The 18909-nt window shown below is 36.8% G+C and overlaps 1 protein-coding gene across 1 annotated transcript; it reads left to right on the top strand.

Annotated features, from left to right (window-relative positions):
• Positions 1 to 807: 807 nt before the first annotated feature.
• Positions 808 to 16689, top strand: LOC131988551 (intestinal mucin-like protein). Its single transcript, XM_059353696.1, has 19 exons — positions 808 to 936; positions 2075 to 2292; positions 4070 to 4241; positions 5670 to 5917; positions 6715 to 6898; positions 7580 to 7790; positions 8654 to 8823; positions 8912 to 8981; positions 9589 to 9701; positions 9791 to 9822; positions 9908 to 10076; positions 11447 to 11551; positions 12291 to 12331; positions 12444 to 13133; positions 13613 to 13711; positions 13870 to 13998; positions 14139 to 14178; positions 14840 to 14960; positions 16304 to 16689. Exons 2-19 carry the CDS (start codon positions 2080 to 2082, stop codon positions 16503 to 16505), a joined length of 3009 nt encoding a protein of 1002 aa, XP_059209679.1. The 5' UTR covers positions 808 to 936; positions 2075 to 2079; the 3' UTR covers positions 16506 to 16689.
• Positions 16690 to 18909: the final 2220 nt, after the last annotated feature.

The raw sequence follows: 18909 nt of genomic DNA, 5'->3' as shown, positions 1-18909 counted from the left end.
CTTCCACAACAACAAAGGGAACCACATCCAAATCTGTGGAAACAACAACATCACAAGAGACAACGGTTAAGGTTGAGACAACAAAACCACCTAAAGTAGTCACCACTGGCCCAACAACAACCTCTACTACAGCTGTTGTTGAAACTACCACCTCAGTTTCAGGAGTTACCACAACAGGCCCTGAAACAACAGTTGTAACATCAAAACCTTCTGTTAGTACCACAACCACTGAAGCACCATCCACAACAACTAAGGGAACCACATCCAAATCTGTGGAAACAACAACATCACAAGAGACAACGGTTAAGGTTGAGACAACAAAACCACCTAAAGAAGTCACCACTGGCCCAACAACAACAACCTCTACTACAGCTGTTGTTGAAACTACCACCTCAGTTTCAGGTGTCACAACAACAGGCCCTGAAACAACAGTTGTAACATCAAAACCTTCTGTTAGTACCACAACCACTGAAGCACCATCCACAACAACAAAGGGAACCACATCCAAATCTGTGGAAACAACAACATCACAAGAGACAACGGTTAAGGTTGAGACAACAAAACCACCTAAAGTAGTCACCACTGGCCCAACAACAACCTCTACTACAGCTGTTGTTGAAACTACCACCTCAGTTTCAGGTGTCACAACAACAGGCCCTGAAACAACAGTTGGTGTTGTAACTGGCAGTCCAGAAACAACAACTGTAATCACACAACCTTCTGTTCTTAATACAACTCTTGTGTCCTCAACTGTAACTACAGGAACAACACGTTCAGGTACAACTGCCATTGGCCCAATCACACAGACACTCCCAGGCAGCACAACTGTTTACACCACCAGACCAGCCACAACCACAGTTGTTTCGACATCATCACTGTTTACCCCAACTCCAACAGTATGTGTCTGCATTGTCAATGGGATTTCATATCGTGCTGGTAGGTGATTTGCCATTTTCCTTTTTCATACTGATCTTATTGAAATTATTCGTTGTTTCATGCAAATCTGCAAGTCTAAAGCCTTCCTATCGCTTTCCCCTTATTTTTTTTTTTATATGACACATTTCCAAAAGTATATAACACAGACACAGGAAAAAGAGCTATCACAGACAAAAAAATATGAGCAGGCTTCTCCATATCAATACATCACTGCACGTCTGTATACACCTCTGCTCTCTCTTCAAGTATGATAACAACAATGGCAGACTGCAAAGTTTATTTACAAATGTTGCTCATGGCTTTGCGAGCATATATTGGCACCCAAATTCAGAACATGGCTATGCATGAGGATTACGTTCTGATTAACACTACGCTAACGCTAGCCCATTAACGCAAGCCCGTATTAATCACATTGCAGTTAAACAAATAAAAATAAAACAAATACCCCATGTTTTAATTGGTTTTGTTGGTCATGATTATCCCACCCCAGCCCCTGATGGGAGTGGTGGGTGATTCAAGACAAGCTGAATGACTCCTTTATTCTCTGCTAACTCGTCATTATTTCCTTGTCTTGGATTCTGAGTTATTCAGCAAGCTTATTAATGACTTCTGACACGGGCGTTCCTCATTCAGTAAATATTCCCTCTTTATTTAACCCCCCATTATAACAGAGAGCTGCAACATGTTTGTCTTTAATTTGTTGCTTTGCATATCTTTGTCTCAGAGTCTACACTCAAGCAGATCTACAGAAGTTTGCAAATATTCTCTTTTGCCTTATTTGGGTTAGGGTTGAAATGCTTTTGTTTGTTTGTTTCTCTGATATTTTACTCTCTAAATTGGATATTTAGTATGTACAGCTCTATGGCCCTCAAGTCGCGCCTTTTTTTAAAAATACAAACAAAAATGGCAGTCTACCGTCTACCAGAATAGGAAACAGTCACACCTCTATCAGAAGGCACAAACTGTGGTTAGAATTTAACTGGGCTTCGTCTGCTTTCATTAACTGGAAAATTAATTAATCCTGGTTTAGATTGCCAGGCTAATTCAATACTGACTTTTCAAAATAAGAGACATCTTTAAAATCAGTAAATCTTTTAATTTCTGTCCTAAACTTTGATCTCCACATTTTTTTTCACAGGGGAAATGGTGTACAATGTCACTGATGGCTTAGGGTGGTGTTTCGTTGCATATTGCAGTGCATCTTGTAAAGTTGAGAAGCAAAACAGTTCATGTCCCACAACGTCGGCACCCAGCACGACCCCACATCCTACCACTGCAGAGACCACAGCTGCTTCCACCACAACATCCCCACTGACAACCACCCTCGACTGCAATGACGTGAATCCACCAAGAAAGGTGTGATATAGATTAAATGTGTTTTTATTCATGATTGTGTTTTTAAAAAAACACCAAACAAAAGAGCATTTTATTTCACCAAGAGACCACAGGAACCTTTCAGTTAAACTTAAGACTCTGTGGGCCTCATTTTGGTTGAGTGTGGTATATATATAAATCACAGTCAAACATCTGCCAGTATGATCATTTAAAAGATGAAGTTCCAGGCGGAACTTTAAATGATGATATATATATATATTTCAGACATACAGAAACATGCAGTAGTAGGAGCAGAGTACTTGACAACATTTTGAATTCTACTTACTTTATATAAAGCTCTATGGTAATAGATGACTACTGATCATGATTGTGAGAGTCATTGTTATACCAAATAACATAATTCAATTCAATTCAGTTTTATTTTATTTATATAGCCCAGAATCAAACATTTGCCTCAAAAGGCTTTACAAACTGTACAAGTATGACACCTTCTGTCCTTTGACCATCGCAGTTGACATGGAAAAACTCCTCAAAAAACATTACTGTTGTGAACAATGACAACAATAATGGCACTGACTCTACAATGAAGTCTGTGACTGATGAAGGTAGATGTGGTGCTGGTAGATAAAGCCAAATGACAGCAGTATTAACAGTAGTGACAGTAATAATAGAAGGAATAGATCTAATGGAAATAATCATTCTAGCAGTGAAAATAAAATGACAGCAGAAGTGTCTGTTGTAGGACTACAGCAAGGCAGCAACAGTCCAGATCTAACCATGTTCCAATGGATGGATCATAGTAGTAACAGTGATAGGAGTACAACATAACCACCACAGCAGTCATGGTAACAGTCCTAGATCCATGGTGGGTATGGTAGTAGTAGTGGGCACCTAACGAGACCACATCGGCAGGCACGGCCACAGTCAGTGCCCAACCATGATGGTGATAGTAGAAGTCAGAGTCTGGTAGGAGCACAGCAGCAGGTGAAGCCATAGATCAATAGCAATGCAGTTGGTGTAGAGTGGACTGCAGCATTCCCACCTGGGGCCAACTAAGATCCATGGCAGTGACACCAGTTAGTACCAAGCAGGACCACAGTTTGAAACAATGTGAAATGAGAGAGCACAGGAAATGTGAGTACTACGGGAAGAAGCAGGCCAGTAACATGTATTAATAGTACATCAATGTGTAATGATGGAGAGAGGGGGGAAAATAGGGGTCCGGTGAATCATGTCCCCTAGCACACTAAGTCTATAGCAGCATTACTCTGCTGGGCTGGTCCAGAAGTTTTAAAAGGTTTTAAGTGTACTCTTAAATATAGAGACGGTGTCTGCCTCCTGTACTGAAACTGGGAGATGGTCCACAGGACTGGAGCTTAATAACTTAGGGCTCTGGCTTCCAATCTAGCTAACAATCAAAATTAATTGAATTTGTTATTAATGGTATTTCCTAAAGGGATCATGTAAAGTGTGAATAAATTGGTCCAAGCACAGAACCCTGTGGAACACCATGACTTTCAGCGTGCACGGAGGATTCATTGTTCACATGAACAGACTGGGATCGGCCTGATAAAAAAGATTTAAACCAGCTTAAAGCATTTCATCTAATGCTAATTAAATGTTCCATGATTGCACTATTACATGCAGAAAGAATGACAACTAAATAAATCTATCCAGAAACCTAAATTCAACAATCATCTGCTCTGGGCAAAAATATCTAAGCTGCTGTGATTTGAAACTCAGTATTTTTTCACAACATGGTTTCTGTATGACTTATTGCTTCTTGATACCCATCCAGAATGGAGAGTCCTGGGATGTCAACAACTGCACCACAGCTTCCTGCATCAATGGCAAGATCACGGAGACATCTACTCCCTGTCCCACAGTAAATAAACCCATCTGCGCCAATGGACGCCAAGTTGTTAAAGTTTATGATGACAATGGGTGCTGCTTCCACTATGAATGTGAATGTAAGTTGAATTCCAACATTTCAATACAGTTTACCAACTTTTGCAGGATTGTGGTTCAGTGCTTAGACTCTGACAGTCATTATATCCAAGATTGCACTAGAAAAAAGAAGGCAATGGTGGTCAGGTTTACTAAGAAAATGGTGACATTCTTAGCGCCCAATAAACGGCTCTGGAGGATTGTAACCCACGCCTCCTCTACAGAGAAATGTATAGCTGGTTTCCAGACTAATCTCATTTGTGATTATTCTGGCGTTCCAGGCTACATATGATCATCACCTTTAGCCAATTAATTAATTAATTAATTAATCTTACATTTGTTGCAATAAACAATTAAATTCAGTTCAATTAAATTGAATGCATACAGACCAGAATCATAAATCACAGATTTGCCTTAAAGGGCTTTACAGACTGTACCAGGGCACGACACCCTGTGGCTCATTGAATCCTATAGTCCTTATGGCTTCTGTAAATCACATTTGTGACTTATAATATGACAAATAATGTGACTTAAGTAAATCTAGCAGAGTAGATAATCAGCCTCTGTTAACATGTAATGCATATTATTTTCGTGATTCTTCCTTAAATGCATATGCAATGAGAAGACAAACTTTGGAAACACTTATTGAATGAGATGTAATCTGCAACTCCAGCCTGCTGTATCTGTTTGATAATAACTGCATCACATCTGCACCTGAAAACATGGTGCAAAAGCTTTGTGCATAACACAGGCAATGAAGCACACACCACTTTGTCATGTTATGTACATTTGATATTTTAATATGAGATCATGTTTGGAAATGTTTCTTAGTAAGAGTAGTATGTTGCAGTAGCTACTTAAGCAACCTTGTGGTTCTGTAGTACATATTAATGCTAATAAACAAACATGGCCTTCTAGTTCGAGGTAATTCTGATGTCTAACGTGAGAGCAGTTTCTTTTTCTAACATGTTGAGAGTTGCTAATTCTCTGAAGAAATAAATAGCCAGTGTTATGAATCAAAATCCTTTACTTTATGCAGCGTGGAGAGAAGACAAAAAGCATTCTCTCCTGAACACAGAAACTGTTCATCTTTAAACAGCAAATTGTTGTTCGCATGCCCAAAAGGCCAGATATATTAACAGGATGCCCTCACAACTTAAAGTAATAAAACAAACAGGGATCAAATGTTACAGGGCATTGACAAAAGCCTCAAAGAAAGAAAAGCACCAGGTTTTAAATCAATGCAGAACAGTCACATAGTTATAATGCATATTTACAGTATGACCCCTCTTGGTCAGATGCTTTGTCACTTGAGACATGAGATGCTCTTCCTGCTATAAACTTCTGTTTATATATCAAATGACATGAAAGAGACCTACCAAAATAAATCTCCCACACTGCCTGTTCACTTGTTTTTTTCACATTTTTATATCGTTCTTCTCATCCTGCAGGTGTGTGCACTGTCTGGGGTGAATCCCACTACAAGACATTCGATGGAAAATCATACAGTTTCAATGAGAACTGCTCTTACTACCTGGTCAAAGAGATAATTCCTAAATATAATCTGACTATTATACTAGATAAACATGACTGTGAGTCTTCAGACAGCACATTCTGTCCACAGACTCTCACTGTTACATACGAATCAGACAAGGTGGTTTTGACTCAGTCTGAGACTTCAGGAGCAGTAACTAATGCGGTAAGCAACCATTCATATTCTCAAAGACAATTGTTTTATTGTTACTATATACTGTGATATACAATTATTATTATACCGGCCTTATTATTATTATTATTATTATTATTATTATTATTATTATTATTATTATATATCATATTATTTTATGTATTATTTTTTTTATTTTTTTATTTTATCATATTGTTACTATTTATTATTACATATTATATTCTATATAATATACTGTACTATTATTATTATTATTATTATTATTATTATTATTATTATTATTATATACTGTCTAGTCACTATAGCATTGTTGCCATCATATCATCATTATAATTACCATCATCTTGCCAACCTACCAACTGATCTTCTTTTTGTAACTTCTTAAGTGTTTTTGTTCTATTCTGTGTTTGTTTTCTATTGTTGTTTGTATTTATTCTACCTCAGTATGTTATTCTATTGTATTTTATTGTACTTGAATACCGGACTGCTGTGACAACTGAATTTCCCTCTGGGGATCAACCAATCAGTCTGTCTATCTATCTATCTATCTATCTATCTATCTATCTATCTATCTATCTATCTGTCTATCTGTCTGTCTGTCTGTCTGTCTGTCTGTCTGTCTGTCTGTCTGTCTATCTAATCTATCTATCTATCCTTTACTTATTTATCTATCCCTTACTTATTTTGAAAACACTGCCTGCTGATAGTTAAGCTTCCCATCGAAGCGGTGTCGTGCTTGATAGAGTTAGAAACGCTGCTGTGCTCCGTTCACAGTTTTCTCTAATGTCTTTTGTTTCCTTGTCCTGCAGGTGTATGTGAATAAGAAACGTATCTATCCTGCATACAGAAATTCTGTGCTACAGCTAACAAGCACAGATATGGTGATCACCCTGACGATACCGGAGATCGACACAGTAGTGGTCTATAGAGGCTCCTCATTCACCATCGAACTCTCTTATTCCATCTTTGGTGGGAAGACTGAGGGACAGTGTGGTGAGTGAGAGGAACACTGCATTCTTATCCTGACCTTATCCAGGGACATGTATCTGTCCAAATCATTGACTGAAATACATTAGAAACATTCAAACATCACTCATAACCAGAGGGCACCATGGTTATAATCGTTTTGGATTTTTGTTAGTCTTAGTTTTAATTTCGTTGTGAATTTTTGTTTTCAAAAACAGTTAGTTTTAATTAGTTTTTAGAGTGAGTGAGTGAGTGAGTGAGTGAGTGAGTGAGTGAGTGAGTGAGTTTTTATTTTTTGAAAATGCTTAGTTTTAGTTTAGTTTTTATTAGTTTTAATATACTTCAGACGGACTTGTATCTTGAAAAATGGTCACGTGTTATAATGTATTTGGAAAGGTGAGAATACTGTCTCTGTTCAACTGGACTTGATCGTGTTTTTATTTTTCTATTATTTTTTAAAATTATTATTACTATTGTGTTTTTTATTATTACTATTACTAATTAGATCTACAAAGGATATTCTTTCACCTTTTTACTATTTGATTGTCTTTGTATTTTGTATTTTGTCAGTTTGATACCAATATGAGTATTGATACTTGCCATAATGTGTGAGACTCTGTCAAGGGACTTGTTCTAATAAATGTTCAAAAAAAATAAAAATGACACACTATATCAAAAAGGGTGCTGACCCCTCCTCCTCTTTTCCAGGGATCTGTGACAATTCCCAAAACAACGACTGTCGTTCTCCAAACGGACATGTGGAAAGCTGCTCAGACACAGCAGGACAGTGGCATGTCCCAGGCACACCCTGTGTCACACCCACACTACCACCTACTTCAAAACCACCTGGGTCCACCACAAAACCAACAACAACACCGATTATTTGCAAACCTGCCATTTGTGATATCATATCCAGCAGGTGAGGGCCAGCACCAATCTCCCAATCTCAGGCTTAACTGATGTCATTTAATTACCAGTTTTGGCAGCAGCTCAATTATTGATGCATTTTTAAAAGATATATGTTATTTTATATTTCTTGTTTCTTTTTTAACATAGTAAACAACACGTGAGATTAAGGAATAAGGGAGTTATAATATAAATATATAACAGGATTTCAAAGGAATTTATATATTTATATATATTTTTTAAAGTGAATGTTTATTGCATGCTTATTTTTTGTGGATGATAACTTCTTAGATTATTTTTATTTTTTTATTTTTTTATTTTTTTTATTTTTATTTATTTCATTGGTGAAATTACGTAACAAACAAGGTGACATGAGGGACAAATACATTACACCATGTGGACCACAAGTAAGCAGCAGACATACAGCGCAACAACATATATATATATATATATATATATATATATATATATATATATATATATATATACGGACATAATATATATACGGATATAAGCACGGACGTGAGAAGAGAGGGAAGAGGCAAGAAAAAGAGAAAATAAATAAATTCAATTAAATATATTAATAAATAAATAAAAAGAACAAAAAAAAACAACAATATATAATATAATAACAGGTGGACACGAGACATCACAACACAATATAGCTTAATGCGATACAGCACAACATCTTACACAATAACACAGTGCAAGATCATACACATAATCAACCCAACATAAACCAACACATCATGACAATGACAACCATAACAACAACATACGCCGCAGTGAGGTTTCATATTTTTCTGGCTACTTGGATAATTCATACTCTTCTGATAACTTTTCCTGACATACTGTCCTGGCTTGTGTATTCCCTAGTGTTTTTGGGGCATGTCACGAAGTCGTACCCCCAGCACCATATGTGGAATCCTGTAGATTTGACATTTGCAAGAAAAACATCACCTGCTCTAGCCTGGAGGCCTATGCCACCGAGTGCTCTAATGCAGGAGTCTGTATCGACTGGAGGAATGCAACCAATGGGCAGTGTGGTAAGATATATAGTCATCAGTGTATAAGACGAGAGTTGTTTTCGCAAGTTTTGAAAAATGTGTATATTAACATATCTCCATCTTCCAGAGCACAAGTGTCCAACTAACAAGGTGTACAAGGCCTGTGGCCCCACTGTAGAGCCCACATGCAATAACAGGTAAAGAAGATTGTCAACAGCTTTCTTTTTGTTGTTTAAGTGATCTGAACCTTTACACAAACATTTCCCTGACTCATATGCTCACATACACTGTAAAAAAATATCTGTAGATTTTACGGTGAAAAATTGCTAAACCATGACCGTAATATGATAAATGGGTTAATTCAGTTTCAGTAAAAATGAAACACCATAAAAATGTATATATCAGCCAAAAAAGTATTTTTTTTTACAGTTTTTAAAAAAAAATATTAAAAAAATACATTACTCCACTGTAAAATACACTGGCACCATGTTTGTAACAAAAATATACTGTATTATATATATATATATATATATATAAAGTTCTACCGTATGTATTATGGTACAGTTCTGGCAACCACAGCTGCCGTTTTTTTACTGTAAAAAAACAACAGTTGTTTTTTTTATAGTCTATCCACTGTCGTGAAAGAAAAGTCGTTTTAATGTCTAATGTAGTGGAGGTTGTCTAGTTTCTTGTCGGTGTGTGAGAAGGATAATCAGAGTTTAAGCCATGTTGTATGACAACCACTTTAAAACATTTGAAGTCTCACTCAACTGTAAAAACCACTTATTTAATTTCTGACATCAGATACAACCAAAAGTACCAGGATGGATCTACTAACAACACTAAGGAGGGTTGCTTTTGTTCTCATGGCACCATCTTGTTCAACACAGTCTATGACACATGTGTTACCTCCTGTGGTAAGACCAGATCCTATAGAAAACATGACCGGGTTATACAATTTTTTTTCTCAGACCACTACCAAAACTTATTTAATTTTTAATTTCAGATTGCGTTGGACCTGATGGAAAACCCAAACAGGTGAGAACTCCATCCGTCACATACATCCATGTACACTGTCAAAGCATGAGCTATGTGTTTGAGCTCGTTTATGTCTCTTAAACAGCCTGGGGACTCATGGACAAGTGGCTGCAACACCTGTATGTGTGACAAGGATTCAATGAGCATCCAGTGTGAGCCTATTAAGTGCCCTACAGTAGAGATCCCCGACTGCAGCGGACCTGGCCAGCAGCTGGTCAACAAGACAGATGGCTGCTGCACAACACAGTCATGTGGTCAGTTGTCATACACTGTAAAAAATGTCTGTAGATTTTACTGTTTTAAAACTGCTAAACCATGACAGTAAAAGACAGTAAAATGATAAATGGGTTAATTCAGTTTCAGAATAATGAAACACCGTAAATGTATATATCAGCCAAAACAGTATTTTTTTAGTTTTGTTTTTTGAAAAATACATTACTACACTATAAAATACACTGTAATATGTATTTAATGTATATATATATATATATATATATATATATATATATATATATATGTGTGTATATATATATATATATATATATATATATACACACACACAAGCTATGACTGTATTTTTTGCATTTATCTTTTGTAAAAAATACTTTTCCTCACTGTTAAATGTACTAAACACCATATCTCCAAAAATGAAACACCATAAAAATGTATACATCAGCCAAAACAGTATTTTTTTTTACAGTTAAAAAAAACAACCATTACTCCACTGTAAAATACACTGGCATCGTGTGTGTAACAAAAATATACTGTATTATATATACAAGCAATCACTGTAATTTTTGCATTTGTCTTTTGTAAAAAATACTTTTTGTAACTGTTAAATGATTTAAACCCAATACCTCTAACAAAAATATACCGTAATATTTAATGGAAAAATCTTTTTAACTTTACAGTATCTTTTATTTATACAGTAAAAATGGAATAAAATGGCAGTCTTACATGTAAAATCAACAGTGCTAATATCTTTTTACCGTAATATTGAAAAAAGTTGCACCATTTATTACGGTAAAGTTCTGGCAACCACAGCTGCCATTTTTTTACCCTAAAAACAACAGTTGTTTTTTTTAACAGTGTGTTAAATCGTCACATCATGGCGTTATGAACAGGAAGTGTTTACTGCTGCACAAACTGAAATGCATTCAGTACATTACATGACATTTATTTAGCTGTCGATTTTATCCAAAACAGCTAACAATATGTGCATAAGACTATGTGGTTACAACTGCACAAAGTGTAAAGGAGATGTCAGTGGGGAGCTCCTTCTGGTAGCTGGTTCTCCCTGGTAGTCAGCCACACAATATATTCTGTGATGCCATTGCTAAGCCTAGAAAAACATGATGGAACCACAGTCAGTAACTACAAATCTTTGAACTGAACCAAACAGTCTGCAAAGGGATTGGTAGTTTCTGTTCCTAGTGTATGTTTACTGTTCATTTATGTCCTCCAACAAGTTAAAGGTGAAAAGCTGTTGCGAAAACATCCAGTCATAATAATAATAATGTTAGTCATAATAGTGTTCAAAGAACTCAAAGATACATCAAAGTCACATTGAGGCCTATCTCTAAGATCACATAATATAATCGTCCTGTTCTTTTGTCCCCAATAGAATGCAATGAAAACCTGTGTCCTGGTCCTATGACCTGCCAGCTGGGCTTCCAAGTCAAGGCCGTCAACAGCACCAACAACACCTGCTGCCAAGCCTACCAGTGTGGTACGTTCTTACATAGACTATTTATAAGACATTTAATACATAACTGTATGTCCTGAGGAAGATCAGTGAAAAATATATTTAATTTTTTTTTAGAATGAACAGAATTAGCATCTGCCATTACCGTTTTTGCAAATGCGAAAATGTTAAATATAGCTGTAAACAGCAATAAGACGTTAAGTTTGATGGATGCATTCTTGGGTTTCTCAGTGTAAAATATGTATTTTTTATTTTTTTTTGCTCCCTGTGTGTTAAAGTTATTTAGCGAGCAAAAGGCTGAAGACTGGAGGCTTAACAATTCAATTTAATCTTTTAAAAAAAAAGATTTTTCTTTTTTCTTTACAAAGCCATTTTTGACTAAATGAGTGAATGAATGAATTTATCATAAATATTATATTATGCCAGTATCAAACACAACTGATACATTTTTAGTTTCTGGGAAAACAGAGATGTGCTGACCGGGCTTCAGTTCAGCTATCTAGGCTTCAGAGGAAGAATGTTGATTCATTCATTATTATAACTTATTGTTAGAAAGTTAAAACTAGAACAAGTGATCTTCATTAAGTGTACTATTATTATTTATTATTTCACCTAAATTATATTAATAGAGGTTAATATCAATTTGTGTCTGTGCATCTAAGTCAGAGATAGATTAGCCTAGCGTAATACATATCTACTGTATATTAATCTAATGAACTAGAGTCAGTGTTAAATGGAGCTGTGTTTCCTGTTTGTTTTGCAGTTCCTAAAGATGTATGTGTCTACGATATGACGGAGTACAAGGTAAGGACATGGTTCAAACTCAAGATACCAATATATATGTCAAGGTTCAGTTAATGTTTCATTAGAATACTGCAGTGATGTTTGATAATCGTGATCAATGTGTTTGCTTTAGCCTGGTGAGAAGATACCAACATCAGAAACATCAGAACCACCATTAGTAGCACCAACAACTGCACCATTAGGATCTAGACCACCATCAGCAACCACGGCAGCACCATCAGGAGGTGGATCACCATCAGGTACCACCGCAGCACCATCAGGAGGTGGATCACCATCAGGTACCACCGCAGCACCATCAGGAGGTGGATCACCATCAGGTACCACCGCAGCACCATCAGGAGGTGGATCACCATCAGGTACCACCGCAGCACCATCTGGAGCTGGATCACCATCAGGTACCACCGCAGCACCATCAGGAGGTGGATCACCATCAGGTACCACCGCAGCACCATCAGGAGCTGGATCACCATCAGGTACCACCGCAGCACCATCAGGGGGTGGATCACCATCAGGTACCACCGCAGCACCATCAGGGGGTGGATCACCATCAGGTACCACCGCAGCACCATCAGGAGGTGGATCACCGTCAGGTACCACCGCAGCACCATCAGGAGGTGGATCACCATCAGGTACCACCGCAGCACCATCAGGAGGGGCAGAAACAACACAGGAGCCTACATCACTGGAGTCTTTGAAACCCGGGCCCTGCCAGGAATGTTATTGTGGCCCTAAAGTGGATCCCATTACCAAGCTGCACATAATCAACTGCAAACCTATTGTCTGCAACAAATACTGCTCAGAAGTAAGCTCACTCACACAACAAACCAACAAACACACACATGCACTTCAGGGATACATTGACACTGAAAGGAAACTTCCATTGGTACACCTGTACCAGCTAATGTGTGTTGGAGTTAGTGTTGGTATAGTTGCACTGGACTGCACAGTACTTATAGTACATTTTTGAAAAACCAAAACCCTACAGTCTTGACCAACACAACACAGCGGTAAAGGTTCCCCTTTGAGTTTTATCCAAGTGTTTTTCTTAAGTAATAAGATTGTGACTACAAATGTGCTATCCAGTAAAATGATGTATAGCACCGAAAATCCAACTATCATGTGGCAGAGAGTTGCATTACATAGATGCTCTATCTGTAAATGCTATACATAAAGATTTGCTGAACATAAACAACACTCGAATGCTCAACAACATTCACACACATTGTAGCATTTTCTTACAAAGCCAAAGGAGTTATTTTGTTTCTTTTTTTCTCTCTACAGGGTTACGAATATGAGACTCCAGTTGACAAGTGCTGCGGGGAATGTGTCCAGAAGAAATGTATTTTCACTGGACCTGACAACACAACACATGTCATTGAGGTCAGTACTGAGCTGTGTCACTCATTCTAGCTGTAGCTCTATATATATATATATATATATCTTTGTTGAACATCTGACTGAGTATAATATATATATATATATATATATATATCTTTGTTGAACATCTGACTGACTTTCTGCTCCTCTTGTTGGTACAGGTCGACAGCACTTTTGTACCCCCTAGTGACAAGTGTGTGCAATATACCTGTGAGAAGATCAATGGACAGTTTGTTACCAAGGAGACTAAGACCAGCTGTCCTTACTATAACCCCTTGGACTGTGAACCCGTGAGTAAATCGACCTCCCCATCCAACCCCACCCACCCACTAGCCACACCCCCTCCCGCCCCCACCCCCCCACACGCACAAAGACAAACACACACACAAACTGTGTAAACCACAACATGACATGTTTGTTTATCCTCCAGGGCACTGAGACAACTGACACCAATGGATGCTGTAAAAGCTGTAAGTTAGTATTTAAATAATAACCGCTGTACCTGAGTTCTTCAATTAACGAATATTTGGTAACACTTTACAATAACCATCATTTATAAATGGTAAACAGATAGTTTATTAATGTTTAATCATCATTTATAAACCGTATATAGGCCATTTAGAATGGTAAATACATAATTTATTAATGTTTAACTAACTAAATCATTTATAAATGGCAACTAGATGGTATATTAATGTAAGTTTATAGCTACTTTACCATTAACAAACAATTGAATTATAATTAATAGTTTATTAATAGTTTTAGTTGCACTCATTATAACATTTTAAACACCATATTAAGTATGTTAATGATTTTTGAAATGATTCATATACATTTAAGAAATTGGTTGAAAACATTTAAAGATTAAATATGTATAGCACTTTGTAAATGTTAATAATTGGTTTATAAACCATCTATAAACATTATTGAGTTGGTTATTGTGAAGTGTTACTGAATATTTTGTTCTTGCATTAACTCAAATGTATTTATTTATTTATCATGCATGGATTCATAATTATTCATGTAACCTTTCTATAAAACCCTCATGAATTGGTTTTAAGAATGGAAAGTTGACTTTTGTGGACGACACTGTGTATTATGTTAGAGGCTAACAGTTGCTGTGTGTTCCAGGTAAAGTGCGGAGCGTCTGTGAGGTCCAGAGTAAGCAGACAGTCATTGAGGTGAACAACTGTAAGACCACACATCCGGTCAACATGACGTCCTGCGCTGGACACTGTGGTAGCTCATCCATGTGAGTCTATTGGAAAATTGCTTATTTTTCACAGTGTTTTCAAGTTTAGTTATATCAGGTGTTGTAGTGAGTTTTCTCAGTTTGTGTGAAAGGTGGCTGTCTCACTGCACTCCACCTGCTATAGGTCAAGCAGAACTGCCCACTTAACACAACGTATCATTTGATTAGAGTGTATACTGACCTACAAAGCCTAACTGCAGTAACTACATTTTTGGTCAAAATTGAGTTATAAATAAAAATGAACTCTTTGATGTCTGTTTAATGTCTTGTGACAAAGTTTTAGGTTTCAATTTTGCTTTAATGCAAAGAAATAACTATATACAATTTGCAGTAACTACAAAATCCAACTCAAAACTAAAGCAGACCGCAGTAATTGTTCTTACCACAGTCTGATTTGGATATATATACGAATTTAAACATAAAACCAAAGCAGACGGTCTGATACAGTGTAGCCTTGTATTTCTTCATTGTGTTGAATAGTGAAGACAAGAATAATAGAAAAAATTATACGTTTATTTGATACGGAAATTATTATCTAGATAGTGATCAAGTAAAAAAGAGAGATATAAAATATAACATTACTTTATAATATTTAGTCTAAAATATGCAAATCTTTGAATAGAGTTGTTAAACACTTTTAAATACACTTATAAAAAATCAGTTTGAAAATGTTTATTCACTGAAACTAAATATAAACGCTGAAAGAAGACAACAACATTGTAGTTACTGCACTCTGTTTGTTCATTGCTATTATGATCAATCAATCAGTCAGGCTTTATTTGTATAGCACTTTTCATACAAGAGAGATGTAACACAAAGTGCTTTACATAAAAAAAGGAGAAAATAATAATAATAAAAAGATAACGAAACATAGAAACAAGCAAACACCCTCCGCCCATCCCCAACCCTCCACCCCACCCACCTTCATGCCACCATCCTATTAAAAACAAAGCACAAACTGAGGAACTGAGGAAGCTCCATCTCAACATGGAGCAGTGAGGAAACACTGGAGGCAGCTTAGAAATAAATTAGATAAAGAATAAAGTAAGATAAGATAAAATAAAATGAGATTAAAAACAAAAAAAGAGAACATTTTACAGCAAAACCAGAGTGCAGTAACTACATTTTTATGGTCACAGATCAAATAAATCGTAATGATTTTTAAGCATAAATACTGGGCTTACCCACTTTTTGGCACATTACGGTCTGAAAGTTGCGCCATTCATTGCTAGTGGAAGCTAATAAAAATAAGACAGAGCCATGGGAATAAGGTAGAACCATTCTTTGATGTGTGTGTGTGTGTGTGTGTGTGTGTGTGTGTGTGTGTGTGTGTGTGTATACAGATATTCAGCAGCAGCTAACATGATGATGCACCAGTGTGAGTGTTGCCAAGAGGCCACCACCAGTAAGAAGGACGTGAAGCTGACCTGCGCTGACGGCTCTGAGATCCAGCACACCTACACCGTAGTGGAGACATGTCGCTGCAACAAAGCAGAGTGTGTGCCGGGGACAACATCCGTCGATAAGCGTCGCAGAAGACGCTAATCAATTACTTGCACTTACGACGGACTGAAAGCTTACAAACACGACGCTACACTTAACCTTTTCTTGTCACGTTATATTATTTATCGCTAAATATGTGCTCTTTTATAGTGTCACAACATACGACTGTGATGTAAACTTCCTTATTAGGATTTCTTTGATGACAATTATTAAAATATTTCTGCAACATAAACGCTGGCACTGACATTCTTATTGATTGCTGGGGAATTATTAATATAAACAAAAAAAACACGTTTTGGATGGCTAGGAATTCTAGGTGTTTTTGTGAGGATCTGACCAGATTCTTCAGGATCCTGTGTGGTTATTGTATTTATACAGCCCAAATCAGGGATTTACATTTTGTAAAACATTTGACACCCTCTATTCTCTGACCTCTAGTGAAATATGGCCATGGATTCTACTCCTTAAAGAATTGTCACTAGCACTTATTGATGCACTAATAGCTGTTATTGCACTATACCTTCATTGTTTGCTTTTTTTATTCCTGTAAGTCGCTTTGGATAAAAGCATCTGCTAAATGACTATATGTAATGTAATGAAATGGATCACAAGCCTTCAATGGGACCATGGAACAACACATGAAAATAACAACATGGTCTCACAGGAATCCGTGAAATAGCCACGGATTTTGAGTTAAGCGAATCCGTGGCTATTTCACGGATTCCTGTGAGACCAGGTTCAAAAATAAACAAATCAATCAAATCAAGCAAAGCAGTAACACTAGCCAAAGTTTTTTTTCCCCTGAATAGATTAAAAAGGGGGGCATAGAAAGCTGGCTTTTTGTTTGTTTCTATATGTTTAATATTCCTTCCAATTTAATTTTATGAGTAAAAAAAATCAGTTTACAGTTGCCTGTTAGAGCCGGGGCTCTTAAAGCCTCCAGCACTCTACCCCGGTTCTTTTCTTCTAGGCTTGGTTTTTACAAAACAACTGAATACAGTTTACCATTTATTGAAAGAATAATAGCCAAATGCAATAAGCAGCGCTTGGCTCTGACTGGTGACGCCGGTGTGGACACAGCAGAGTGACAACAAGTTCCTTAATTCACAGTTATCTTCTGGGTGTGGGCCCCACCCCGACCGTAGGTTGGACTTTTTCGCAATTGGTCAATTTAGGATAGTGACGCAGTAGCCAGCCCATAATGCATACTTTGTGGTTACGTCATTTCAAAACTATGGTGTCTTGTATGTGTGTTTCATAGTTCCCTTTTTGAGGCCTATGTGTATGTTTATTACTGAAATAGCTGCACCCTGATCTAGTTTTAACTGGTTTTCAGGAAAGATTCAATAAGAGGGCACAATGTGCTCTCTTAACCTATAGCCCAGTGGTTCTCAACCTTTTTCCAGTGATGTACCCCTGTGAAATATTTTTTCAGCCAAGTACCCCCTAACCAGGGCAAAGCATTTTTGGTTGAAAAAAAAAAAAAGCCTTAAAAACAGAGCGCTGTGCCATCAGTGTCTGATTTATTAAACTTTGGAAATGATAAACATACAAAATTCAAACATTTGAAAAAAAAAACTATTTCAAACATTTTAAATGTTAATAATCCATGGCTAAATGTATTGCAAATATTTCCCATCACTAAAATGTAGTGATTCAAACTAATATAGTAAAAACAGTGAGCATATAACCATTTAAAACTATAACTGCTACGCTTCAACCACGACTCCATCTTTGAGTTTTCAAGTGATTGACAGGTGATACCAGGTGGTATATGACAGGTTGGGTCCAACCATCCTGGTATGGGGGACACTCTGGGTTTTTAGGATCACTAAATTGAAAAGCTGCCTGAATATAAAAATAATTTTATGAACTTATACTTATGTTTTCCTAAAATATTTATTGAATAATTATTTAATTATTTTAATTTTTTAAGGATTTTTGCATGGATGCTACTATTTAAATGTATATTTTAAAATCTCACGTACCCCCTGGAGTGCCTTCACGTAGCCCCATTTGAGAACCACTGCTATAGCCAAATAGAGGAAGTGAGCCTTGCTCAGGTTGAGGGCATGATGCACCCCCTTGACCTGCAGTTCAATAGAGGAAGTGAGCCTAAAATGTTTGTTAAACAGCTCTTCTGCAAAGTCACTGAAGTTTTTTAACAAATAATAGTTTTAAAACTTCAGTTACAGCTATGCTAAGCTAAGCTCAGCTAAATATCCCATTCCTTCATGACCTTGAGGGAGTCGAAGAGATTGTTAAACTTCAATTTTAATTTTTCAGAGCTGGGAATGTCATTGCAGCTGACATGGATGAAAGTGTCCCTGGAGAGGAAATATTGAGCATCAAACACTTTTTTCCTGCATTCTGGAGAATTTTCATGCACCAATTTATGTTGGAAATTACTTCATTCATGAAAAGGAACACATAAAATTCAGGCAGT

The sequence above is a fragment of the Centropristis striata genome, chromosome 2 (assembly GCF_030273125.1).
Source record: "Centropristis striata isolate RG_2023a ecotype Rhode Island chromosome 2, C.striata_1.0, whole genome shotgun sequence".
Taxonomy (NCBI): Eukaryota; Metazoa; Chordata; class Actinopteri; order Perciformes; family Serranidae; genus Centropristis; species Centropristis striata.
Note: the sequence above shows the minus strand (reverse complement) of the source record. Positions and strands in the feature narration are given on the sequence as shown.